At 43.8% G+C, this 27020-nt stretch overlaps 1 protein-coding gene across 5 annotated transcripts in view; it reads right to left on the bottom strand.

Annotated features, from left to right (window-relative positions):
• amph (amphiphysin) overlaps positions 1 to 27020 on the bottom strand; it is a 226351-nt gene that overhangs the window by 7214 nt on the left and 192117 nt on the right. For 3 of the 5 annotated variants that reach the window (XM_073031229.1, XM_073031038.1, XM_073031155.1), the window contains 6 exons: positions 24592 to 24624; positions 19429 to 19491; positions 12895 to 13005; positions 11214 to 11273; positions 7138 to 7197; positions 3920 to 3985 (listed from right to left, as the gene is read on the bottom strand). In XM_073031229.1, the coding sequence (XP_072887330.1) occupies positions 3920 to 3985; positions 7138 to 7197; positions 11214 to 11273; positions 12895 to 13005; positions 19429 to 19491; positions 24592 to 24624 (393 nt within the window). The remainder of the gene's footprint in view (positions 1 to 3919; positions 3986 to 7137; positions 7198 to 11213; positions 11274 to 12894; positions 13006 to 19428; positions 19492 to 24591; positions 24625 to 27020) is intronic. The other 2 variants (XM_073031088.1, XM_073031308.1) reach the window with 2 other exon arrangements.

Raw genomic sequence — 27020 nt, forward strand, 5'->3', positions numbered from 1 at the left:
CGAAACGTGATCTAAGTGACTTTGACCGTGGAATGATTGTTGGTGGCAGATGGGCTAGTTTGAGTATCTCAGAAACTGCTGATCTACTGGGATTTTCATACACAGCAGTCTCTTAAACTTTACACAGAATGGTGCAGAAAACAAACAAAAACCATCCAGTGAGCAGTAGTCCTGTAGGTGAAAACTCCTTGTTAATGAGAAAGGTCAGAAGAGAATGGCCAGACTGGTTCAAGCTGACAGGAAGGTGACAGTAACTTAAATAATCACAAGTTACAGTAGTGGCGTGCAGAAGGGCATCTCTGAATGTACAACATATCGAACCTTGAAGTGGATGGGCTACAGCAGCAGAAGACCATGAACATACACTCAGTGGTCACTTTAATTAGGTGTAGGTGCAGGAGTATAGATGGCCCTTTTGAAAATTTAAGTCACCTGCCATGGAATTTGCAGGAATTTATCTTTGCTGGTCAGATCCTGAATTCAGCAAATGAGCTACTTAATGTGTAGTGTAGATTCTTTGACTGTGCCAAGTCTGTTCAATAAAATCTCATCGTTCTGCTTAACACTGCAATATTTGAAGGTCAAGTTAACAGTAAAATCTGTGAAGACAAAACCCTGATGGTAATTACATTGAAAGCTAGACCTGTCCTGACTCAATACCAGTGAGTGTTTTAGGATTGACCTCTGCCTTTCTTTTTTGGTCTGGCAGAGTGAGTATTAAAGGAAATGGAGAGACCACACACCAGGCCTCATCGAGGGATCAGAAGTGGAAAGTGTGAGTAGATTCAAGCTCTTGGATGTCATTATCTCTGAAAATCTACACTGGGCCCAATATATTGATGTAATTACAAAGAAGGCATGTCAGCAATTATACTTCATTAGGAGTTTGAGGAGAAATGATGTGCCACTAAAGACAATCACAAATTTCTATAGGTCGGTGTGGAGGTGTCACTGCATAAGATTGGAAGTGTAAAAGAAAAGCAAGAGTGGATTTTAGACCACTGGGAAACAATGCTGGAGAGGTACCAATGGGGGACAATGAAATAGCAGATGAATGAAATAAGTATTTTGCATCAGTTTTAACTGTGGAAGACACTAGCAGTATGGTGGAAGTTCTAGATGTTAGGGGGATGAAGTGTGTGAAGTTGCCATAGCTAGAGAGAAGGTTCTTGGGAAACTGAAAGGTCTAAAGTTAGATAAGTCACCTGGACCAGATGGTGTACACCCCAGAGTTCTTAAAGAGGTGGCTGAAGAGATCATGGAGGCATTAGTCATGATGTTTCAAGAATCACTAGATTCTGTAAAGGCTCTGGAAGACGGAAAACTTGCAAATGTCTCTCCACACACCATGAAGGGAAAGAGGCAGAAGATAGGAAACTGTAGGCCAGTTAGACTGCCCTCAGTGGTTGGGAAGCTGTTGGAGTCGATTATTAAGGATGAGGTCTCAGGGTACTTGGAGGCATGTGACAAAAATGGGAAAGTCTAACAAATCTGTTGGAATTCTTTGAAGAAATAACAAGCAGGATAGACAAAGGTGAATTGGTGGATGTTGTGTACTTGGATTTTCAGGATAGACAAAGGTGAATTGGTGGATGTTGTGTACTTGGATTTTCAGAAGGCCTTTGACAAGATGCCACACATAAGGTTGCTTAACAAACTATGAGCCCATGGTATTACAGGAAAGCCTCTAGCATGGATAAAGCAATGGCTGTTTGGCAGGAGGCAAAGAGTGTGAAAAATGGAGCCTTTTCTGTCTGGATGCTGGTGACTAGGGGTGTTCTACGCGGGTCTGTGTTGCAACCGATTCTTTTTCTGTTATATGTCAATGATTTGGATGATGGAATTGATTACTTTGTTGCAAAGTTCGCAGATGATATGAAGATAGGTAAAGGGGCAGGTAGTTTTGAGGAAGTAGAGAGGCTACTGAAGGACTTAAATTGATTAGGAGAATATTAAAGAAATGGCAGATGGTATATAGTGTGAGGAAGTGTCTGGTCTTGCACTTTGGTAGAAACAATGGAACAGCTGAATATTTTCCAAATGGAGAGAAAATACAAAAAACTGAGGTCCAAATAGATTGGGAGTTACTAAAGGTTAATTTGCAGGTTGAGTCTGTGGTGAGGAAGGCAAATGCGATGTTAGCATTCATTTCAAGAGGATAGATAGATAGATAGATACTTTATTCATCCCCATGGGGAAATTCAACATTTTTTCCAATGTCCCATACACTTGTTGTAGCAAAAACTCATTACATACAATACTTAACTCAGTAATAATATGATATGCATCTAAATCACTAACTCAAAAAGCATTAATAATAGCTTTAAAAAAAAAGTTCTTAAGTCCTGGCAGTTGAATTGTAAAGCCTAATGGCATTGGGGAGTATTGACCTCTTCATCCTGTCTGAGGAGCATTGCATCGACAGTAACCTGTCGCTGAAACTGCTTCTCTGTCTCTGGATGGTGCTATGTAGAGGATGTTCAGGGTTTTCCATAATTGACCGTAGCCTACTCAGCGCCCTTCGCTCAGCTACCGATGTTAAACTCTCCAGTACTTTGCCCACGACAGAGCCCGCCTTCCTTATCAGCTTATTAAGACGTGAGGCGTCCTTCTTCTTAATGCTTCCTCCCCAACACACCACCACAAAGAAGAGGGCGCTTTCAACAACTGACCTATAGAACATCATCAGCATCTCACTGCAGACATTGAATGACGCCAACCTTCTAAGGAAGTACAGTCGACTCTGTGCCTTCCTGCACAAGGCATCTGTGTTGGACTAGAATATAAAAGCAAGGATGTAATGTTGAGACTTTATAAAGCACTGGTGAGGCCTCGCAGAGTATTGTGAGCAGTTTTGGGCTCCTTATCTAAGAAAGGATGTGCTGACATTAGAGAGGGTTCAAAGGAGGTTCATGAAAATGACTCCAGGATTAAATGGCTTGTCATATGAAGAGCATTACTTAATTTAATTTATATGTATATTTCTTACTATAATTTATTTTTTATTATGTATTGCAATGTACTTCTATGAGAAAGCAACAAATTCATGACATATGCCAGTGATATAAATTCTATAAGGCATTGATCAGACCACATTTGGTGTATTATGAGCAGTTGTGGGAACCTTATCTAAGAAATGATGTGCTTGCAGTTCATGAAAATGATTCTGTGAATGAATCTTAGATAGTAACTGTACTTTGATCTTTCAACTTTGAAATGGTTATGTATGAGGAATGTCTGATGGCCTTGTGAAGAAAGGGGAAGGGGTCACATTAAAACCGGCAGAACACTGAAAGGTCTACTTAGAGTGGAGATGGAGAGGATGTCTCCTATAGTAGGGGAGACTAGGATCAGAGGGCACGATTTCAGAATAGAAGAATGTCCCTTTAGAATAGAGAGAGTGGATATGTTGGAGTATTGGAAATAGAGGGAATGTAGAAGTCATTTTCTAATCTACAAAATTTAGGGTGGCATGGTAGCGTAGTGGCTGGTTTAACACTATAACAGCACCAGCAACCCGGACTCAATTCCAGCTGCTCTTTGTAAGTTTATGTGACCATGTGAGCTTCCTCAGGATGCTTCAGTTTTCTCCCACATTCTAAAATCGGATGGGTTAGTAGGTTAATTGTCCACATGGGTGTAATTAGGCTGCATAGGCTTATGGGCTGGAAGAGCCTGTGACCATGCCATATCTCTAAATAAAAATACAATGTCAGCACCTTGCAGATCACGGGTTTCCAACCCAGGGTCCACAGACCCCTTGGTTAATAGTAGGGGTCCATGGCATGAGAAAAAGGTTGGAATCCCTGTTTTAGACAGTTGCAGTAACTCAAGGCTCTTCTCTTCCCCTGAATTCTGTACCGTAACTCAACATATAATACCGAATATCAGGAATCAGGGCTAGAATTTTGGACTATACCTGGGAATTCACCATATCTTCAGGAGATGTCTTGTGCTCTTCATCATCCTTCTCGGTCATCACGTTCTATACAGTAACAATCAGAACAGATTTGAAAATGGTGAATTGGAATTAGTACTGTGGCTAAAATTTCAGATGTAGCTCACACAAAATAGCGGAGGAATTCAGCAGGTCAGACAGTACCTATGGAGGGAAATGAACTGTCAACTTCTTGAGCCAAAATAGTAACTGTTCATTTCCCTACGTAGATGTTGTCTTCCATGGTCCACTCTCCTCTCTGAAAAGATTCCTTCTTCTCCAGCCCTTTACCTTCTCCACCTTCCACCTCCTAGCTTCCCACTTCATCCATATTCCCCACCCACCTGGCTTCACCAGTCTCGTTTTGCTTGTAGTCCTTCCCCTCCTCCCACCTTCTTATTCTGGGTTCTTCCTTCTTCCTTTAGAGTCCTGATGAAGGATCTCAGCCCAACATGTCAGATCTTCATTCCTTTCCATAGATGCTGCCTGACCTGCTGAGTTCCTCCAGCATTTTGTCTGTTTTACTCTGGGTTTCCAGCATCTGCAGGATCTCTGGAGTCTTTGACATTTCAGATGTAAGTTCATTCAGAACAATAGAGAACAGAGAAGGTGCTCTACGTACACAACACTGGAAGAACTCAGCAGGTCAGGCAACATCCATAAGAAAAGAGTAGCCAACGTTTCGGGCCGAGACCCTTCATCAGGATTCTCACGGATGCTGCCTGACCTGCTGAGTTCTTCCAGCATTGTGTACATATTCTTTGATCTACAGCATCTGCAGTTGTGTTTTTGTGTTTAGAGAAGGTGCTCTGCTCTGTTAGATGAAGGTAAGTTGAAATGGTAAGAGATTGTGAAGCTAGGAAAATCATGTCTGACTTATCTTATAGAATTTTTTGAAGATGTAACTAGTAGAGTGGATAGGGGAGAGCCAGTGGATGTGGTATATTTAGATTTTCAAAAGGCTTTTGACAAGGTCGTACACAGGAGATTAGTGTGCAAACTTAAAGCACACGGTATTGTGGGTATGGTATTGATCTGGATAGAGAATTGGTTGGCAGACAAGAAGCAAAGAGTGGGAGTAAACGGGACCTTTTCAGAATGGCAGGCAGTGACTAGTGGGGTACCGCAAGGCTCAGTGCTGGGACCCCAGTTGTTTACAATATATATTAATGATTTAGACGAGGGAATTAAATGCAGCATCTCCAAGTTTGCGGATGACACGAAGCTGGGCGGAGGTGTTAGCTGTGAGGAGGATGCAGGGTGACTTGGATAGGTTAGGTGAGTGGGCAAATTCATGGCAGATGCAATTTAATGTGGATAAATGTGAGGTTATCCACTTTGGTTGCAAGAACAGGAAAACAGATTATTATCTGAATGGTGGCCGATTAGGAAAAGGGGAGATGCAACGAGACCTGGGTGTCATTGTACACCAGTCATTGAAGGTGGGCATGCAGGTACAGCAGGTGGTGAAAAAGGCAAATGGTATGTTGGCATTAATAGCAAAAGGATTTGAGTACAGGAGCAGGGAGGTTCTACTGCAGTTGTACAAGGCCTTGGTGAGACCGCACCTAGAATATTGTGTGCAGCTTTGGTCCCCTAATCTGAGGAAAGACATTCTTGCCATAGAGGGAGTACAGAGAAGGTTCACCAGATTGATTCCTGGGATGGCAGGACTTTCATATGAAGAAAGACTGGATCGACTAGGCTTATACTCACTGGAATTTAGAAGATTGAGGGGGGGATCTTATTGAAACGTATAAAATTCTAAAGGGATTGGACAGGCTAGATGCAGGAAGATTGTTTCCGATATTGGGGAAGTCCAGAACGAGGGGATCACAGTTTAAAGATAAAGGGGAAGCCTTTTAGGACTGAGATGAGGAAAAACTTCTTCACACAGAGAGTGGTGAATCTGTGGAATTCTCTGCCACAGGAAACAGTTGAGGCCGGTTCATTGGCTATATTTAAGAGGAAGTTAGATATGGCCCTTGTGGCTAAAGGGATCGGGGGTATGGAGAGAAAGCAGGTACAGGGTTCTGAGTTGGATGATCGGCCATGATCATACTGAATAGCGGTGCAGGCTCGAAGGGCCGAATGGCCTACTCCTGCACCTATTTTCTATGTTTCTATGTTCAAAAGCCATGCAGTTTTCCGTGGATATAATTCAGAAAAGGAAAAGGAATACAGGAGATTCTATAGATGCCTGAAATCCAGAGGTACACACACAAAATACTGGAAGAACTCAGCAGGTAAGGTAGTATCTATGCTGAGGAATAAACAGTTGACGATTCGGGCCGAGACCTTTCATCAGGTCTAGGAAGGGTGTCCTAAATTATCACCTGTTTGCTTACTCCCCACTCCCCCCTTCTCTCCTCTGCTAGTCCCCATTCTGGTTACCCTCTCACCCACTTCTCCTCACCAGCCTACCACCTCCTTCTGGTTCCTTGTGGTCCACTCTCTTCTCCTATCACATTCCTTCTTCAGCCCTTCACCTCTTCCACCTTTCTCCTTCCAGTTTCTTACTTCATCCCCATTCCCAATCCACCTACCTTCCCACTCACCTGGCTTCACCTATCACCTGCCAGCTTGTTCCCCCTTCCTTTCCAGTCCTGATGAAGGGTCTCAGCCTGAAATGTTGTCTGTTTATTCATTTCTGTAGATGCTACCTGACCTGCTCAGTTCCTCCAGGATTTTGTGTCTGTTGTCCAATGATAAAGGAACATTGGTGAACAGCGTTGTTTTGCTGCGTGGTTTGCTTTTCCAGCAAATCTTGGGACTAGAAGCCTTTCTATTGCACTCTTCAGGGATGTGTTGAGAACTCAGGTCAACAGGAAGGCACCTCTGGAAAGGCAGAGAATGCTGGAGGAACTCAGCAGGTCAGGTAGCATCTATGGAGAGGAATAAACAGTCGATGTTTTCAGGCCGAGATCCTTCATCAGGAAATCAGTACGCTCTGATAGATTTTCCACCTTGCCTCATGGTTTGACAAACAGAATATTGGTGTCCAGGTGGAGCTGAGGAAACTTGGGGAGCATCCTCCGGTGAACACAAGCCATTAAAATCAAAGCACAGCTGCAGCTTGCACCGACCCTGGACAGCAGAAAGATATATTCCAGGGTGCACATGATGAATAGGCGTAGAGCTGATGGCAGGCATTTAACTGCAAGAAACAGAGGATGCGCTAATGTGTTAAATTTACATACCTCAGTGCCTTCTGCTTCAGCATCTACAGCCGGCTTCTGCTCTTCGGAGTTATTAATCGCCTTTATGGGGAACAAAACAAGTGATTTATTGAACCTGAGGATTGTAGAAAACCACATTATGGAACAGGCTAATCTTTCGTCTGGTCTGTTTTGTTGTTTTTTTTTCCACTTCATGACCAATAACTAATTCCTGTGGGTATGAAACTCAGGGTGTTGCGGTGCTGCGTTCATTCCACACTGACGAACAGAAGTGAATGTTGGACAACATGAGGGAAGATGAGGGAAGACTCGAAGCTGCAGGAACGTGGTTTTTGAGAAGTATGATAAAAATATTGTGGATGCACAGAGTAACAAATGAGGAAGTGCTGTGAAAAGTTGGAATAAGAAGAGAGTTGATATCATCAATTAGGAAACAGCAGCTGTATTTTTATGGGACATGTACTGAGGAAAGTGAAGCTCAAACAGAAAATACTGATGGAAGAGAAAGTTACAGTTGACAGCGCATGACTTTCATGAGTTACGTCAAGTGATTGACAGGCAAAAGTTCTGAAGAGCTTATTAGAACTTGTCAGAGTAAAGGCAGTTGGAACTGAAAAATAAGAAAGGTATGACCATGTTAATGGGGCTATATTACAGATCACCCAACAGTCCACAGGCCTTAGAGGAACACATTTGTAAGGAGGTCACACACTGTTGCAAGAAACATAAGGTTGTTATAGTAGGTGATTTTAATTTCCCACATTTTGACTGGGACTCAAATACCGTAAAAGGACTAGATGGGATAGAGTTTGTCAAATGTGTTCAGGAAAGTTTCCTTCATCCTTATGTAGAAGTTGCAATGAGAGACTGTGCATACTTGATCTCCTATAAGGGATGAGACAGGGCAGGTGATAAAAATTTGTCTAGGGGAACGCCATTAGTTTGAAAGTAAATATGGAAAAAGATAGGTCTGGTCTGGGTTGATATTCTAAATTGGAGAAGGACCAATATTGATGGTATCAGAAAGGATCTAGCAAGTGTGGATTAGGAGAAGCTATTATCTGGCAAAGGTATGCTTGGTAAGTGGTAAGCCTTCTGAAGTGAAACTTTGAGAGTTCAAAGCTTGACGTGCCTGTCGGAATGAAAGTTAAAGATAACAAGTTTAGGGAGCCTTGGTTTTCAAGAAATATTGAGGTCCTGGTTGAGAAAAAAATGAGGTGCATAGTAGGTATAGGCAGATAGGAACAAATGAGGTACTTATGGAGTACAAGAAATGCAAGAGAACACTTAAGGGGAGCTAAAAGAAGGCATGAGGTTGCCCAAGCAGACATGGGGAAGGAGAATCCTAAGGGATTCTGCAGATATGTTCAGAGAAAAAGGATTATAGGGGGAAAAATTGGTCCCCTGGAAAATCAGACTGGTAATCTATGCATAGAGCCAAAAGAGATGTTCTTTTTTGCATCTGTATTTACTCGGGAGATGAGCACAGAGTCTAGAGAAGTGAGGCAAAGTGTCAATGAGGTCATGGGCCAATATACAGAACACAGAGAGGGAGGTGTTTGCTGTCTTGAGGCAAATTAGGGTGGATAAATCTCCAGGGCCTAACAAGATGTTCTCTTGGGAGACAAGTGTAGAAATTGCAGGAGCCCTAGCAGACATATTTAAATCATCTTTAGTGACTGGTGAGGTACCGAAGGATTGGAGGGTAGACAGTTTTCTTCCATAGTTTAAGAAAGGCTCTACACTTAAACCAGGAAATTATAGGCCAGTGAGCCTGACACCTGTAATGGGAAAATTACTGGAAGATATTCCAAGGGATCCTAGATGTGGATATTTGGATACACATGGACTGATTAGGATAGTCAGCATGGCTTTGTGAATGGTTGGTTGTGTCTAACCAATCTTACAGATTTTTTTGAGGAAGCTACCAGGAAAGTTGATGAGGGCAAGGCAGTGGATGTTGTCCACATGGACTTTAGCAAGGCATTTGACAAGGTCCTCGTGGGAGGTTAGTCAGGAAGGTTCAGTTGCTTGGTATTCAAGTTAAGGTAATACATTGGATTAGACATTGGTTTTGTGGGAGAAGCCAGAGAATGGTAGTAGTAGAGAGTTGACTCTGCTAACTGGAGACCTGTGATTAGTGGTGTGCCACAGGGATTGGTGCTGGGTCCATTGTTATTTGTCTTCTATATCAATGGTCTGGATGATAATGTGGTTAACTAGATCAGTAAATTTGTGGACGACACCAAGATTGGGGGTGTAGTGGACAGCGAAGAAGACTATCAGAGCACAGGAGCCTCAGGATTCACACTACCAGGTTCAGAAAAAGTTATTATCCCTCAACCATCAGGCTTTTGAACCAAAGAGGACAACTTCACTCAACATCACTTCATCATTGAAATAATCCCACAACCTATGGACTCACTTTCAAGGACTCTTCATCTTATGTTCTGGATATTTATTTGTTGTTTATTTATCATTATTATTTCTTTCCTTTTGTATTTGCACAGTTTGTTGTCTTTTGCAGGCTGGTCAATGCAGTCTTTCATTGACTCTATTATGGTTATTAGATTCGTTGAGTATGCCCACAAGAAAATGAATCTCAGGGTTGTGTATGGTGACATATATGCACTTCAATCATATACCGGTATTTACTTTGAACTTTTGAACTTTAACTTCTTTCCACTTCAGTGCTTGAGTGAAAGAGCAGAAAATCATTCAAAAGCAGGTTGGTGTTACACTGGGTGGTAGTTGAGATGTCTCCAGGGAGATGGATTGAATTGGGTCAAACGATGGGATTCACAGAATCTTACATCACAAGAGGATTCCATTTGGTTTATTGTGCCTGTCAGGATCATCTGGAACTCCAGACTAGCCAGATCACCAATGGATTTGGGCTCAAGTTAAAAGGCAGAGGGCAGGCAAAGACCAAAAAATAACTATGGAAAGACAATTGTTTTTACACTTTCACAGAGCAGTCGTTTGGTTGTTCTACTAAAACAAACATGCATTAATCTTCAAAATGAGAATGGCTCAAACCAACACATCTTTTTTTCTTAAATGCCAACTTTTATGGTTTAGCATTATAGTACGGATTGGCTATCAAATACAGTGGACTCCTGTTAATTGGCTCATTAGTTAAATGGGACAGCCCCATAGTTGGGAGAATTCTAAAAGAACAAAAACTAATTAAGAAAATAGCTGGTATTCCCTTTGTTTATTTGGGATGTGATACTGCTTAATTAGGACAGGAAATTATTGCCAATTAGTTTCGAACTAGCAGCAGTCGTGAGCTCTTGTGTGGTCATTTTTTTGTTAGTGGTTTGTTTTGTCACCACTCTGTGCAGCTTCACTTGGAGTTAGTGTACTTGGTGACCACCTTTGTCCCTTTTGACACAGTGTGCTTGGCCAGCACCCCCAGACAGCAACAGGCACGTGGCAGTCTGGATCTCCCAGGAGCCTATGGTCGACTACCTGTAATGGGCCAGGTGGTGAGCCTTATCCACAAAGAGCTCGAAAATATTGTACACAAACCAGTACATGATGCTCATGGCCTTGGAGGAGATGCCGGTGTCAGGGTGAACCTGCTTCAGCACTTTGTAAATGTAGATGGAGTAAGTCTCCTTCCTCATTCTCTTGCTCTTGCCAGACTTGCTCACTGGTTTAGGCAAGGCTTTCTTGGCACCCTTCTTGGGAATGGATTTCTGCTGCTCTGGCATTTCTTCAACCAATTTCAAACCCAGCCACGAGACAATACGTGCTTAGAGCGAGCAGTTTTGAAATACCATCGGTTGCGTGTGTTTGTGTTCAAAAAGCAGTGCATTTTGTCACTGATAGTTGGTCGGCTAATTGGCAGAGCCATTTAATTGAGCTAAAATGTGCTGGTCCCAGTGTGTCCCAATTAACCGAAACCTACTGTACGCTCAATTGTTCACATGGCTGAACAACACAGTGCTTTTGCAAGCATCTCTGACGCAGAAGGAACTGATCCATTCATGGGGAACTAATTAGAGGGAAGAGACTTGAGAGCTGACATTTAACTGTAATGAGCTTTAGATCTGGACTTGTGCTGTCTCATTGAAGCATTGTTTATGTACCTCGACGCCCTCGTTCTCGGCACTTACAGCTGCCTCCTGAACGTCAAGCTCCTTAATCTCCTAGATGGGGAATAAAACGTGGGATTTATTTCATTCAAATGCAATCTGGTCACATATTTTAAATCCAGCATTGTAAAATGTCAGAACATGGTGTGATTTCAAATGAGACAAGCGTGATTCGTCTGATGGTATTCAAGCAATGAGCACTTACCTACAGAGCACAGATAAGACACTAACACTGGCGTTAGACCATAAGACATCACAGATGAATTAGGCCATTCGGCCCATTGAGTCTGCTCTGTTGTTCCATCATGGCTGATTTATTATCCCTCTCAACCACATTCTCCTGCCTTCACTCCATAACCTTTGATGCCCTAAGAACCTAACAATCTCCACTTTAAATATACCCATTTACTTGCCCTCCTTAGCCACCAGTGTCAATAAATTCCACAGATTCACCACTCTTTGGCTAAAGGAATTCCTCCTCATCTCAGTTCTAAATGAATGTGAAACATAGAAACATAGAAAGCCTACAGCGCAATACAGGCCCTTCAGCCCACAATGCTGTGCTAAATATGTACTTACTTTAGAAATTGCCTAGGGTTACCCATAGCCCTCTATTTTTCTAAGCTCCATGTACCTATTATATCCGCCTCTAACACAGTCACCGGCAGCCCATTCCATGAACTCACCACTCTCTGCATAAAAAATGTTCCTCTGTTCCAAGGCTATGTCCTTGGGTCCTAGACTCACCCACTATAGAAAACATCTCCACGTCCACTCTATATAGGTCTTTCAATATTTAATGTTTAAATGAGATTCCCCCTCATTTTTCTAAATTCTAGTGAGTCCAGGCCCAGAACCATCAAATGCTCCTTATATGTTAACCCTTTCATTCCAAGGATCTTTCTCATGAACCTCCACTGGATCCTCTCTAATTCCAATAAGTCCTTTCGTTGTTAAGGGGCCCACAAATCTGCTCACAATGCTCCAGATGCACACTGACCAATGATTTATATATTTCTTTAGCCAGCGGGCTATGAACCTGTGGAATTCTCTGCCACAGATGGCTGTCCAAGTCATGAAGTGGAGGTTAATAGGTTCTTGATCAGTGAAGGCCTCAAGCGCTATGAGGAGAAGGCAGGATAATGGGGTTGAGAGGGAAAAATAAATCAGTGACGATCAAATGGCAGAGTAGATTGAATGAGCCTAATTCAGTTACTATATGTGTCTTATGGACTTATAGGCATTTTAATCACACAGGCGCCTGCACAGACAGCTACACACACACTGAAGGTGTGGGACATGTGGATGACAACTCAAATAGAAAATGGACTACAGTGCAACACATGGCCTGGTTGTACACAGGTTGCATCGATGACAACAAGGCCTTTGCTATAGATCGTACATTCATTTCTGGCCTTTTCAATAACAGACTCATCATTGCCATTTCTGTCAGCAAATGAACTAAAACGAAAGGCAGGTAGGTTGGAGGAGTGGGGAGGTGCGGTTAGAAGATCACAGGCAACATGGTCGTAAGGATGGGAGATGACATGCTCAGAAGATGGAGCAGGAACCTGTCTCTGCCGTTGAGCAGTAAACAGGGTAATGCTGTGGTGAAGGGATGAACAAAACGTTTACTGCTTCGGAACTGACTCCGCAGTCCGACAGCGGGACTCACCGCAACCTCCTCTGTGACTGTGCCTTGCACAGCAGAGGGAGCATCCTCGGCCGGCTCCGTGCCAGCCTCCGCAGCTTTGGGCTCCTCCACAAGAGTGGCTTCAGCATTGATCTTTCGAGAGCGGGGGGAGAAAGGTGGCCGTGTTAGTCCTCAGAGCATACGTAATTACAAGAAAACTCAACACACCTTAATATGGAAAATTAGGCCTCAATCTGTAATAAAAATTACATGTACATCGCAGGAAAACAGCATCAAAGTTTAAAGTAAGTAGTGAGGTAGTGTTGATAGATCTGATAGTGGAGGGGAAGAACGTTCAAATGCATATACAGTACATCACCATATGCAACCCCGAGATCCATTTTCCTGTGGGCATACTCAACAAATCCATAGAATAATAATCAATAAATGACCACACCAATCAATATTCAACCAGAGCAAGGAAGACAAACTGTGCAAATACAAAAAGAAAGAAGTAGTAATGATAAATAAACAAACAATAAATATCTAGAACATGAGATGAAGAGTCCACCACCCAGGTTGTGGTCTCTTCTCACTGCTGCCATCAGGAAGGTGGTACAGGAGCCTCAGGACTCACACCACCAGTTTCAGGAACAGTTATTACCCCTCAACCGTCAGGCTCCTGAACCAGTGGAGATAACTTCACTCAACTTCACTTGTCCCATCAGTAAACTGTTCCCACAACCTTGGACTCACTTTCAATCAAGGACTTTTCATCTCATGTTTTTGATATTTATTGCTTATTTATTTATTATTTACTTTTTTTCATTTGTACTTGCTCAGCTTGTTGTCTTTTGCGCATTGGCTGTTTGTCCATCCTGTTGGGTGCTGTCTTTCATTGATTATTATGGTTTTTGGATTTACTGAGTATGCCTGCAAGAAAATGAATCTCAGAGTTGGTGACATATATGTACTTCAATAATAAATTTAGCAGCGTATACCAGTAACTGATGTTTTTTTTTGTGGAAATGTCTGAAAAGCTTAGAATTCTTTTCAGTCAGTGTGGACTTGAATTATTAAGTTCCCACCAACCAATCATAGAGTCACAGAAAAGTACAACACAGAAACAGGCCCTTCAGGCCATCTAGTCCATGCTGAACCATTTAAACTGCCTAAACTAGTATCCTACTTTATCAAATCAGTGAATGAAAATAAAGAGGCAATTGACCGCTGCTAAACCTACATTAATCATTCCACCTCCTGTGATGCTAGCAGGGAACCAAGCAGCTTTGAACTGCATATTTAGTAAGAAAGACTGTGAAAAGCTGAATTATTTGCCTTAAGTACTCTTCCTCAGAGGCCTGGCATTCTCAACACTGAAACACATCATCTTGCTTTCCAAAAGAGACCAAGGACAATTATTAGATCACTGGTTCTTTTTGAAATAATAAGCATTCCTATGGTGCCACAGTATTGGATTAGGGTCAAAATAGCTATTTAAATTGTTGCTTTTCTTGTAGTTTAACATTCTTAATGCCACTTTCTGTATTTTGTACAATCATGCTTTCTTGTAGATTTTCAAGTTTCTTTATCTGTAAGTCTGTCTGTAAACATATCCCCCTTCCCTATCAGATTTCTGAATGGTCCGTGAATACACAAACACAAATTTATTCCTTTTTGCACTATTTATCTATTTATTGTAACTTATCATAATTTTTATGAAATTGCAAAATTTGCAACTTTTACATTCCCCTCTTCATGCTCTGACTCTCTATCTGTCCTCATTTCACAGCTTTTGCATTGCTTTCTTCTGCTGTCCTGATGCAGTGTTGGGGCCCGAAATGTCGGCACATCCTTTCCTCCCATGGATGCTGCTGATTGGTGCTGCAGGTTGTTTGGATAACTACACTCACCTCATCACTGAACTGATGTGTAACCCTCATAACCTCACACTTCTCCAGACTGAACTCCATCTGTCACTCCTCAGCCCAGCCCCGCATTTCTTCAATGTTCTGTTGTAACCTATGACAACCTTCCACACTATTCACAACTTTCATATCATCCAGAAACTTACTAATCCACCCCACCACTTCCTCATCAAGTCATTGATAAAAATCATAAACCCTACTAGACACAACCAACCCTAACGAGTCCTCTTTACCACCACCCTCCTCCATCTGGGAGAAATGGTCCTCACACCCAACAATTTCTCTTTCAGCTCCTTCCACTTTCTCCAAACCCAAGTGGTAACCATGGGCACCCGCATGAGCCTCAGCTGTGCCTGCATTTCCATTGGCTACGTGGAATAGTCCATGTCCTGAGCCTCAACTGGTGGAACTCCCCAGTTCTTCCTGGGCTACAATGATGGCTGCATTGGTGCTGCTTCATGCTGCCAAGCTGAGCTCAGCAATTTCATAGAATTCCATCTCACCCTCGAATTTACTGTCCCCTTTCTCAATTTTTCTGCCTCTGCCTTTGAAGACAGACTGTTTACTGATATCTTCTATAAACAGCTATCTTGACTATACCTCTTCCCACCCTGTCACTTGTAAAAATGCTATTCCTTTTTGTCGTTTCGTTCATCTCTGCCATATCTGCTACAGGCGTGAAGGACATCAGAGAAGCCCTCTTTCTTTAAAGAATGGGGATAGCCTTCCTTCACCATTGATGCTGCCCTCACCCGCATCTCCTCCAATTCTGAGATATCACCCCACCTTCCCATTTCCTTAACGGGGATAGAGTCCCTCTTGTTCTCACCTACCACCACATGAGCCTCCGAAGCTGACACATCATTCTCCACAACCTCTGTCATCTTCAATGAGACCTTGCCACCAAATAATCTTTACCTCCCCGACACTTTCACTCCCCAACGGGATCACTCCTTCTGTGATTCCCTTGTGCATTTGTCCTTCCCCACTAAATTCCTTCCTGGCACTTACCCCTGAAATAGACAATAGGTGTAAGAGTAGGCCATTCGGCCCTTCTAGCCAGCACCGCCATTCAATGTGATCATGGCTGATCATCCACTATCAGTACCCTGTTCCTGCCTTCTCCCCATATCCCTTGACTCCACTATCTTCTAAGAGTTCTATCTAACTCTTTCTTGAAAGCATCCAAGGAATTGGCCTCCACTGTCTTCTGAGGCGGAGCATTCCATAGATCCACAACTCTCTGGGTGAAAAAGTTTTTCCTCAACTCTGTTCTAAATGGCCTACCCCTTATTGTTAAACTGTGGCCTCTGGTTCTGGACTCCCCCAACATCAGGAACATGTTTCCTGCCTCTAGCATGTCCAATCCATTAATAATCTTATATGTTTCAATCAGATCTCCTCTCATCCTTCTAAATTCCAGTGTATACAAGCCCAGTCGCTCCAATCTTTCAACATATGACAGTCCCGCCATCCTGGGAATCAACCTCGTGAACCTACACTGCACCCCCTCAACAGTAAGAATGTCCTTCCTCAAATTTGAAGACCACTACTGAACGCAATACTCCAGGTATTGTAAGCGTATTGTAACTGTAAGTGGCTAAAGTGCTACACCTGCCCCTACACCTCCTCCCTCACCTCCATTCAGGGCCCCAAACAGTCCTTCCAGGTGAGGCAACACTTCACCTGCAAGTCTGTCGTGGACACCTACCTTACTTGGTGCTCCCAGTGTGGCTTCATCTACATCGCTGAGACCCAATATAGACTGGGGACCGATTCATCGAGCACTCCTTCTACATCAGTGAGACCTGACATAGACTGGGGGACTGCTTCATCGAACACTCCTTCTACATCAGTGAGACCTGACATAGACTGGGGGACTGCTTCATCGAACACTCCTTCTACATCGGTGAGACCTGACATAGACTGGGGACCGATTCATCGAGCACTCCTTCTACATCAGTGAGACCTGACATAGATTGGGGGACTGCTTCATCGAACACTCCTTCTACATCGGTGAGACCTGACATAGACTGGGGGACTGCTTCATCGAACACTCCTTCTACATCAGTGAGACCTGACATAGACTGGGGGACTGCTTCATTGAACACTCCTTCTACATCGCTGAGACCCAATATAGACTGGGGACCAATTCATCGAGCACTCCTTCTACATCAGTGAGACCTGACATAGATTGGGGGACTGCTTCATCGAACACTCCTTCTACATCGGTGAGACCTGACATAGACTGGGGACTGCTTCATCGAACTCTTTCGCTCTGTCAAAAAATAGCAGAATTTCCTGCTGGCCAACCATTTTAACTCCAATCCCTATTCTCATTCCAACATGTTGGTTCATGGCCTCCTGCTGACATAATGAGGCCATGGAGGGGTTGTGAGAACACCTCACATTTCTGCTGGGTAGCATCCAGCCTGACAGCATGAACATCTATTTTTCTGACTTTTTCTGCTCTTTTTGTGACCCTCCGCCTTCTGTCTTTTTCCATTTCCCACTCTGGCTCCCTATTTACATCTTCTCATCTCCACACTTGCCCATCACCTGCCTCTTTTCCTTTCTCTCATGGTCCACTCTCCTCCCCTATCAGATTCCTTCCTCTCCAGTCCTTTACCTTCTCTACCTATCACCTCCCAGTTTCTTACTTCATCCCAGCTTCCCCCCTCACCTAGCTTCACTGATCACCTGCCCCTCCTTTCCCGCCCCCAACCTTCTTATTCTGGCATCTTCCCCCTTCCTTTCCAGTCCTGATGAAGGGTCTCGGCTTGAAATCTTTATTCCCCTTCACTCAATGTCAGTAAGACCAAGGAATTGATTGTGGACTTCAGGAAAGCTGAGATGAAGGAACACACGCCAGATCTCAACAAGGAATCAGAACTAGAACGGGTGAGCAATTTCAAGTTCCCTAGCTAAGTAGTTATGGCACCCAATGGCGACTCCTTTGCTTGCATCTTCGAAAACAGTTCTATTTCCATCTTTAATATCTCTATTTTTCCCTTTCAGGGTTCTTTTGAAGACCCTGACCTGGAGTTACACGCTGACTTTGGTTCTTTGTGGGAATGGGACCCGCTCACAGGGTTCCACGATTGGCCTTTGTTCAACACACCAAAGGCTTGGCCTAAGATTTCGGCTCGGATTCTGAAGCCTGGGATCTCGAGTAACTGGAGACGGGTGGATCAAGGGTCGGTGTCGCCACAGGAGACCTGTGTGTCATTGGGGGAGTTGGAGCATCTGCTGTGTGCCTGTGGACCCGGGATCCTTGCGATCTTCAGGTACAGAGCTCGAAAAAAGCGACATAACGGACTTTTAACATCGTAAACCAGTGAGTTGTTTGTTCCGTCTCCCCGCTCATTGGAAAATGGAGTCACCTCTTTATCCCTTATTAGGAGAGAGAGAGCCTGCAGCATGTCGAATCATTGGGTGAACAATGTAGTCTTTGGGGTAACTGCAAGTCGGTGTCTTTGCTATTGCTTTGCTCGCGCTTTATTTTTGCTGGTGGGGGGAGGGGGATTGTTGCTCGCTGCCGCTTACGCACGGCAGGGAGGGGGGCGGTGTCTTTGGGGTTCTAACATTTAACTGTCATCGATTCTTTGGGGCACTCCTCTGTTTTCGTGGATGGTTACGAAGAAAAAGCATTTGAGGATGTACGGTATATTGTATACATTTCTCTGGCATTAAATTGTACCTTTGAAGCTTTGAATATCTCTAAAGATCTATCCTGGACCCAGCATATCGATGCAGTTATGAAGGAGGCATGACAGCGGCTATATTACATTCGGAGTCTGAGGAGACTTGGCATGTCACCAAAGACATTCACATGTGTACCATGGAGAGTATTCTAACTGGCTGCCTCACTGTCTGGTATGGGGAGGCTACTGCACAGGATTGAAATAAGCTGTAGAAAGTTGTGCAGTCAGGCCGGTACTGGTCTCCCCAGCATCCAGGACATTGGACACGCCCTTTTCTCATTGCCACCATCAGGGAGGAGGTACAGGGAGTCTGAAGACACACTCTCAGTGTTTCAGGGACAGCTTCTTCCCCTCTGCCATCAGGTTTCTGAGTGGACATTGAGCCCATGAACACCACCTCACTACCTTTACATATGCATTTCATGCAGTTTCTATTGTTATGTATTACATTGTTCTGCTGCTGCAAAACAACAGCTCCCATGACATATGCCATTGATATTAAACCTGATTGTGATGCTGCTGACATGCTGAGTTCCTCCAGATTTTGTGGGCGTGTTACTAAACACATTTCTTTTTGTTCAAATCATCCTCATGCAATTATCTTTGCAAATGTAAAGCTAATTTATTTTCTTTCTTTCCCTGTTCTAATAAAGATTCTTTAACCTGAAGCACAAATATCTGTAATCCTAACCGTAAATTTAAACCTAACCCTAATCCTAACCATAAGGCTAAGTCACAGGACTACAGGTTTGAAACGACTCTCAGTAATCAAATAGTAATGTTTAAGGTTAAAGAATCTTCAGAGTTGTGAATGAGAAATTTTGCACAGTATTTGATCACAGGCTGTGATCTTTAAGGCACAACATAACCATGTACTACAATCGCTTTGTGGGTAAAACAACGGGATGACGGAATTAAAATGCAACAGGTGAAATCTGACTCACCACTGTATCGAACACGCTTTGACTGGGCAGCTCTGTGGTCCCGCCTGCGATACCAGCATCCAGCTTTAATAGGTGAAGACATCAAAAAGGCAACGAGTGAGTCAGGGGAGGAAGAATATCTCTCTAGGCCTGAGATAAGACCGGTGTGATCTTATTAAACTAATCTATGCAATAGCTCGTCAAGATTAATCAGACTGTGAAAGGAGCACAGCTGGAAGGTACTTTCATCTATCGGAGACACTATTAATATTCATCTTCACGAGCTCCAGTGTTGCGCTCTCCACAGGAACTCTTACTCATGGACCATAGGCTTCCAAAAAGATAAAAAAAAAACATTTTTAACTTTCAGACCAATCACATGGTCTCCCCTGAGTCACGTCCATGGATGAAAAGCAACCCCTGAGGTTTAACTAAATGAGGCAAGTTGATAGCAAAATCAGAATCTGATTGGGCCCTTTATCCAAGGAAGGATGTGCTGGCTCTGGAGAGGGTCCAGAGTGGTTCATGAGATTGATCCTGGAATGAAAGGGTTAATGTATTAGGAGTGTTTGATGACTCTGAGCCTGTACTCACTGGAATTCAGAAGGGGGGGGGGGGAATCTCATTGAAACCTATTGAATATTGCACGTCCTAGATAGAGTGGATGTAGAAAGGATGTTTTCTACAGTGGGAGAGTCTAGGACCAGAGGCACAGCCTCAGAACAGAAGGACATTCCTTTATAACAGAGAGGAGGATGAATTTCTTTAGGCAGAGGGTGGTGAATCTGTGGAATTCATTGCCACGGATAGCTGTGGAGGCAAAGTGATTTGGTATATTAAAAAGGAGGTTGACGGGTTTTTGATTAATCGGGGCATCAAAGGTTACGCAGAGAAGGCAGGAGAATGGGGTTGAGAGGCATAATAGATCAACCAAGATGGACTGACAGAGCAGACTTGATGGGCCAAATGGCCTAATACTGCTTTTTTTTTTCAATTTTCAACCCTAACCCTCCCAGTACCATTTGGTAAGTTAAGAGAACACAGAACATAGAAATCTACAGCACATTACAGGCCCTTCGGCCCACAATGCTGTGCCGACCATGTAACCTACTCCAGAAATTGCCTAGACTTCCTCTACTGCATAGCCCTCTATTTTTCTAAGCTCCATGTACCTGTCTAAGAGACTCTTAAAAGACCCTGTTGTATTCGCTTCCACCACCGCCAGCAGTGCATTCCACGCACCCACCACTCTCTGTGTGGAAAACTTACCCCTGACATCCCCTCGGTATCTATTTCCAAGCATCTTAACACTATGCCCTCTCGTGCTAGCCATTTCAGCCCTGGGGAAAAGCCTCTGACTATCCACACAATCAATGCCTCTCATCATTTTATACACCTCTATCAGGTCACCTCTCATCCTCCGTCACTCCAAGGAGAAAAGGCCGAGTTCACTCAACCTATTCCCATAAGGCTGAGAAAAGCATTATTAATTGGTCATTGTAAATTGCCCAGTGATTAGGCTGGAGTTAAACTGGGGAATTGTTGGGCAGTGTTCCCCAAAGGGCCTGTAACATGCTGTATCTCCATAAATAAGTAAATAAGTATATACTCGTTTTCAATATATAAATTAAATAAGGAATGTAAACAGAGATCAAATGTACTGAGGGAGTGTCCATGGGTTCATTTTCTGTTCAGAAATCTGATGGCAGTGGGGAAGAAGCTTCGGACTGAAGAATGTACATGGAGCTTAGAAAAATAGAGGGCTATGGGTAAAGCCTAGGTCATTCTAAGGTAGGGACATGTTCGGCACAACTCTGTGGGCTGAAGGGCCTGTATTGTGCTGTAGGTTTTCTATGTTTCTAAAACCTGCATCACAGTGGGAGCTTTACTGTTACAGTTGATGTCTGTGGATTGAGCTGCTGTTCTTTTCCTTTCAGTTTAGTTACTTAGAGATACAGCACAGTAGAGTCTGCACTGCCCAGTTACACCCATCTGACTAATTAACCCGCAAACCCGTATTGTCTTTGGAAAGTGGGAGAACACTGGGAGGGTGTACAAACTCCTTACAGATAGTGGCAGGAGTTGAACCTTGGAGCATCAGGTTAACTGCTGCACTCCCGTGAAGTGACAGCCCCCATGTCGCTGCTCAAGGTGAATGTGGAGGACAATGCTGCTCATCCAGATCTACTGGTTGTTCACCTCAATGGACATTATCAGATGGAAGTTGGCTCAAGAGTTTGATTACTTCATAATGATTCATTGGTTACAAAGCAATTCCTTTCTCTAACTAATGATCAAAGCATTCAAAAAGACACATTTAAAAAAGTTATTGATAAATATTTGGGTGGTGAGGTAGTGTAGCAGTTAGCGCATCGCTTTATAGTGCCAGCAACTGGGGTTCATTTCCCATAGATGTCTGTAAGGAGTTTGTACGTTCTCCCCGTGACTGTCCAGGTGCTCCGGTTTCCTGTCATGTTCCAAAGACATACGGGTTAGTAGGTCAGTTGGTCACGTGTAATTGGCTGGCGTGGGCTTGTTGGCCAGAAGGGCCTGTTACTGTGGCGTTTCTCTAAATAAATATTAAACAAGTAACCAATTGGAAATAATGGGTCCTAGTTTAGTATTTAACCTGGATACATTAAATTATTTACAGCAAACTATTTCATTCAAATATTGGCTATGGTCTGGTACAACACACGCATACAAAATGCTGGAGGAACTCAGCAGGTCAGCCAGCATCTATGGAGGGGAATAAATAGTTAACGTGTCAGGCTAAGACCCTTCATCAACACTGGAGAGGAGGGGGGAAGAAGCCAGAATAAAAAGGTGGGAGGGGGAGGAATACAAGCGATAGGTGAGGACCATGTTAGGGGGAAGCTGGGTGGGTGGGAGTGGGGGCTGAAATATGAATCTGTAAGGTGACACATTGGAAGAGCTAAAGGGCTGAAGGAAAAGGAATCTGATGGGAGAGGACTGTGGACCATGGAAGGAGTTGGAGGAGGGGTATTAGAGAGAGGTGATGGGCAGGTGAGGAGAAGAGAAGGGGTAAGAGGGGAGCCAGAATAGGGAATGGAAAAAGTGAGGTAAAGAGGGGAGGTATTACCAGAAGCTAGATTCAATGTTCATGCCATTAGGTTGAAGGTGATAGGTGAGACCAGATGAGGTGGAAGGGGGGAATGAAATAAGAAGCTGGGAGGTGATAGGTTGGAAGAGATAATGGGCTGAAGATAAGGAAATCTGATTGGATCATGGAAAAAAGAGATGGAGGAGAACCAGTGAGAGCAATGATCAGATGAGGAGAAGGAGTGAGAGAGGAGGCAGAATGGGGAATGGAAAAACAGAGGTAAAGAGGGAGATATTACCAGATGTTAGAGAAATCGATGTCCTATCATCTGCCAGCTTGTACATATTCCCCTCCCCCCAACCTTTTTATTTTGGCTTCTTCCCCATTCATTTCCAGTCCTGATAAAAGACCACAAGACCTTAAAATATAAGAGTAGAATTATGCCAACTGGCCCATCAAGTCATCATCACGGCTGATCCAATTTCTCGCTTTCCAATCTTCCGCCTTCTCCCCGTATCTCTATCCCTCCATGCCCTGACTAATCAGGAATATATCAACCTCTGCCTTAAATATACCCAGTGACTTGGTCTCCACAGTCACCCGTGGCAACACATTCCACAGATTCACCACTCTTGGGCTAAAGAAATTCTTCCTCATTTCTATTCTAAATGGACATCCCCCTATTCTGAGGCTATATCCTCTGGTCCTAGATTCTCCCACCATAAGAGACATCCTCTCCACATCCACTCTATTGAGTCCTTTCAATAATTGATAGGTTTCAGTTAGGTCAAAAAAGTTGTCAGCTTGAAACATCGACTGTTTATTCCCGACCATGGATGCTGCCTGACCCATTGACTTCCTCCAGCACTTTGTGTGTGTTGGTTAGAATTTCCAACACCTCTTGTTTTTGACGACAGTCTTGTCTCTCGTATAGTTTTGTTAATTCACCTTTCTTTCTTTCTTTATTTTATTGACATACAGTGTGGTACAGGCCTTACCGGCCTTTTGAGCCACACAGCCCGGCATATCTGGCAATTTAATCCTGGTTTAATCATGAGACAATTTACAATGACCAATTACGTCTTTTGACTGTGGGAGGGAATGGGAGCGCCCAGAGGAAACCCAATCAGTAGCGGGGAGAACATGCAAACACCTCACAGACAGCGGCGGAACTGAACCCAGGTCACCGGTACTGTAAAGCATTGTGCTAATCGCTACTCTACCCTGCCGCCATGCTTTCCACTTGCTTTATTCATTTGATTTGGCTATCTCATGCTTCTTTAGGAATCTCACATTAAAAAAAAAGACACCATAAGATATAGGAGCAGAATTAGGCCATTTGGCCCATCCATTCTGATCCACCATTTCATCATGGCTGATCCATTTTCCTCTAATCCCTACCATTAACCGAGGGGCACTTGTGGGCTGCCCTCAGCACATCCTCGTGTTGGTTGTTAACACAAATGGCACATTTATCTGTTTGTTTCAATGTACATGTGATAAACAAATCCGAATCTGAAATCAGAAATCAGACAAGTTTAGGGATTCCGGTGGGGAGCACCAATGCCTGGAGAGATCAGACAAAGGCAGGTAGATGCGCCACTTACACCTTTGCAAGGAACATTAAAATGTGGCCCTCACCTCACCTTCACCCAGCTATCTGATCTGCTTTTGGGGCAGACAAAGCTGCAGGTTAGCAAATTAAATTTATTAAAATGTATCAGCCAAACCACGCTGATCTGGCCATTTGACCATCTCCAAAATGTGGCCAAATCATCAGGGACACCCTCCATCCAGGCCATGCTCTTTTCTCACTACGACCATCGGGAAGAAGGTACAGGAGCCTCAGGACCTACATCACCAGGTTCAGGAACAGTTATTACCCCTCAACCATCAGGCTCCAACTTTCAAGGACTCTACAACTTATTTTTTTTATTTATTTTCTTCTTCTTTTGCACATTGGCTGTTTGTCAGTCTTTATGTGTAGCTCATCATTGATTCTATTGTATTTCTGTATTCTACTGTGAATGCCAACAAGGAAATGAATCTCAGATGACGTGTACACACTTTAATAATAAACTTATTTTGAACTTTGAAGTGATTCACTATAAGTATCTTACCTGTGTAAATCCATTGAATGCAGCACTAGGCATCTAGATAAACAAAAAAAGAAGTGAAAAGTCGGGCTGTGGCCACTCTCTACGTCAATCAGAAAATCATATACACTCAGTGGCCACTTTATTAGGTACACCTGTACACTAATGCAAATATCAGCCATTCACATAACAACAACTCAATGCATAAAAGCATGCAGACATGGTCAAGGGGTTCAGTTGTTGTTGAGGCCAAACATCAGATTGGGGAAGAAATTGTGATCTAAGTAACTTTGACCATGGAATGGTTGTTGGTGCCAGACAGGGTAGTTTGAGTAACTCAGAAATTGCTGAACTCCTGGGATTTTCACACTCAACAGTCTCTAGAGTTTACAGAGAATGGTGCAAACAATGAAAAAGCATCCCGCGAGCAGCAGTTTGGTGGGCAAAAACGCCTTGTCAATGGGAGAGGTCAGAAGAGAATGGCCAGACTGGTTCAAGCTGACAGGAAGGCAACAGTAACTTGAATAACCGCGAGTTTCAACAGTGGTGTGCAGAAGAGCATCTCTGAATGCACAGTCTTTCTGGTTTGAAGTGGATGAACTACAGTAGCAGAAGACCACACCGGGTTCCACTATTACACCTAATATAGTGGCCACTGAATCTCTATACGTACAGCTATCAGATTTGCCATTATGCCTTGCCCTGTGGGAGGAATGACACAACACAACGACAGCTGAAGGAAAAGCTAAAGCAAGGATGGTAATGAAGGAAAGATTGAAACAAGGGAAATAATGAAACTAAAACTGGTATTTACAGTCAAAGTCTTTCCTAAATAGTTTTTCTACTCTAAACACTTGACAAGGTACCTCTTCTCTTCCAGCATCTAGTTCCTTGTATAAGAGTCCGTATCTCTGGTTTGCACTCTCATCTTCAGACAGATCCGAGACGGTTGTTTCCTTTGGGCTGGATGGACCCTCGTCGCTAGCATTACTTAAAGTCTCGACTGGGCGGGATGTCTGGGGGGAGTGAGTATCTCTGGCCTGTGTTCCATCACCATCATTTTCAGTGTCCCCATGTAAGTTCTGCTTTTCCTCATCCTGACTGGAACCGCCCAGCACATTCCCAGTCTCTGTATTACCAACCAAACCTGTCGGAGGGTAAAAACTCTCATCCTTATCACACCCTCTCCAAAGATGGGCTGTCCCATCTCTGTTGGGGTTACTGGTCTCCCCTTGGTTTTCCTGAAATGTTGGCCATGAGGCAAATCCATTCTTCTGGCCTTCCAGCAGACTCAAGAGACTAAGATCCCACTCGGTGCTGATAACATTGGGTTCCCAGTTTTCTGGCCATATCTCCTGCTTTTCTCTGTCGCAGGATTCCGGCTGCAGGTTTTCAGGGGAAATCACGTCGTCGGTTGCTGTGTGAAATGTGCTTGCTTGATTCTCATCTGAGGTTTCAGTGTGGGTTTCGTCAGTTTGATCGGTTCCTATCTGTGTCAGTGTTTCAGTCGTATTGGTTTTTGGGTTAATAAGTTCGGACTGGTTCTTTCTATCTTGAGATTGTTCATTGCTGCCTGTCTCCTCACAGCTAACACCAAATGTGTCACCTTGAAGGGAAAGAATTTGACCCCCTTCACTCCCAGAAACAGTCCTCTCCGTTTCTTGGCAGCTTGGGGTAGCGTCACCCACACAGGGCAACGGACCATCCTCACCCTGCTGACTATTGGGAATACAATCACTTTTCTGGTTAGGCAGAATGCTAGCTTTCGCACATTGGCCATCAAGTAGGTCATTATAGAGGCTTTTGGTACTGTCATCTCTCTGAAGCCTCTCAACGAAGCTCATCTCTTCACCGTCAGGCCCCAGGGCCTCCGTGGTATGGGTTCTGGCCTCATCAACCTTACCTGTATCCTGCACTGTCTCATGTCCTGGCTGCACTATTGAATCATAGTATTCATTATCTATCTGTGCAAATAGATTAACACTTCCTCCCTCAGCCAGTTCTATGTCTTGGGGCACTACAGGAGTTAAGGATGCCTTCTGATCCACACAGAGGTCTTGCTCCACACACAGATTTGTAGGCTGACTCCTTCTCCTCATTACTTCAGTGTCTACCTGTTGGTCTAACGGATCCTCCAGCCAGCTCTCTGCAACGACTGTACCCTGCTCCTCTTCCTCAGCCTGATACAGCGGGCTTGCAGTGCTCTCGTCCGAGCAGTCTACAGCCTCTTGCTCCCGAGCACATGGCCACGCTTCTAGGTGAGAGTCATGCAGAGGGCCTTCCTCGCTGCCAGCGAGCAGGCCTGTGTCTTTAAGGCTGCACTGGAGCAGGCCATGCTGGCTGGCTTCTGCTTCAATAACGCTGCTCGGTTCACCAATATCTGGGTTGTCCTCTCCAGCCGGCTCACAGACCGAGAAGAGACTGTTTGAAGATTCAGGCTTTTGACAGAAAAT

Source organism: Hemitrygon akajei, chromosome 1 (genome assembly GCF_048418815.1).
Source record: "Hemitrygon akajei chromosome 1, sHemAka1.3, whole genome shotgun sequence".
In the NCBI taxonomy this organism is placed as follows: domain Eukaryota; kingdom Metazoa; phylum Chordata; class Chondrichthyes; order Myliobatiformes; family Dasyatidae; genus Hemitrygon; species Hemitrygon akajei.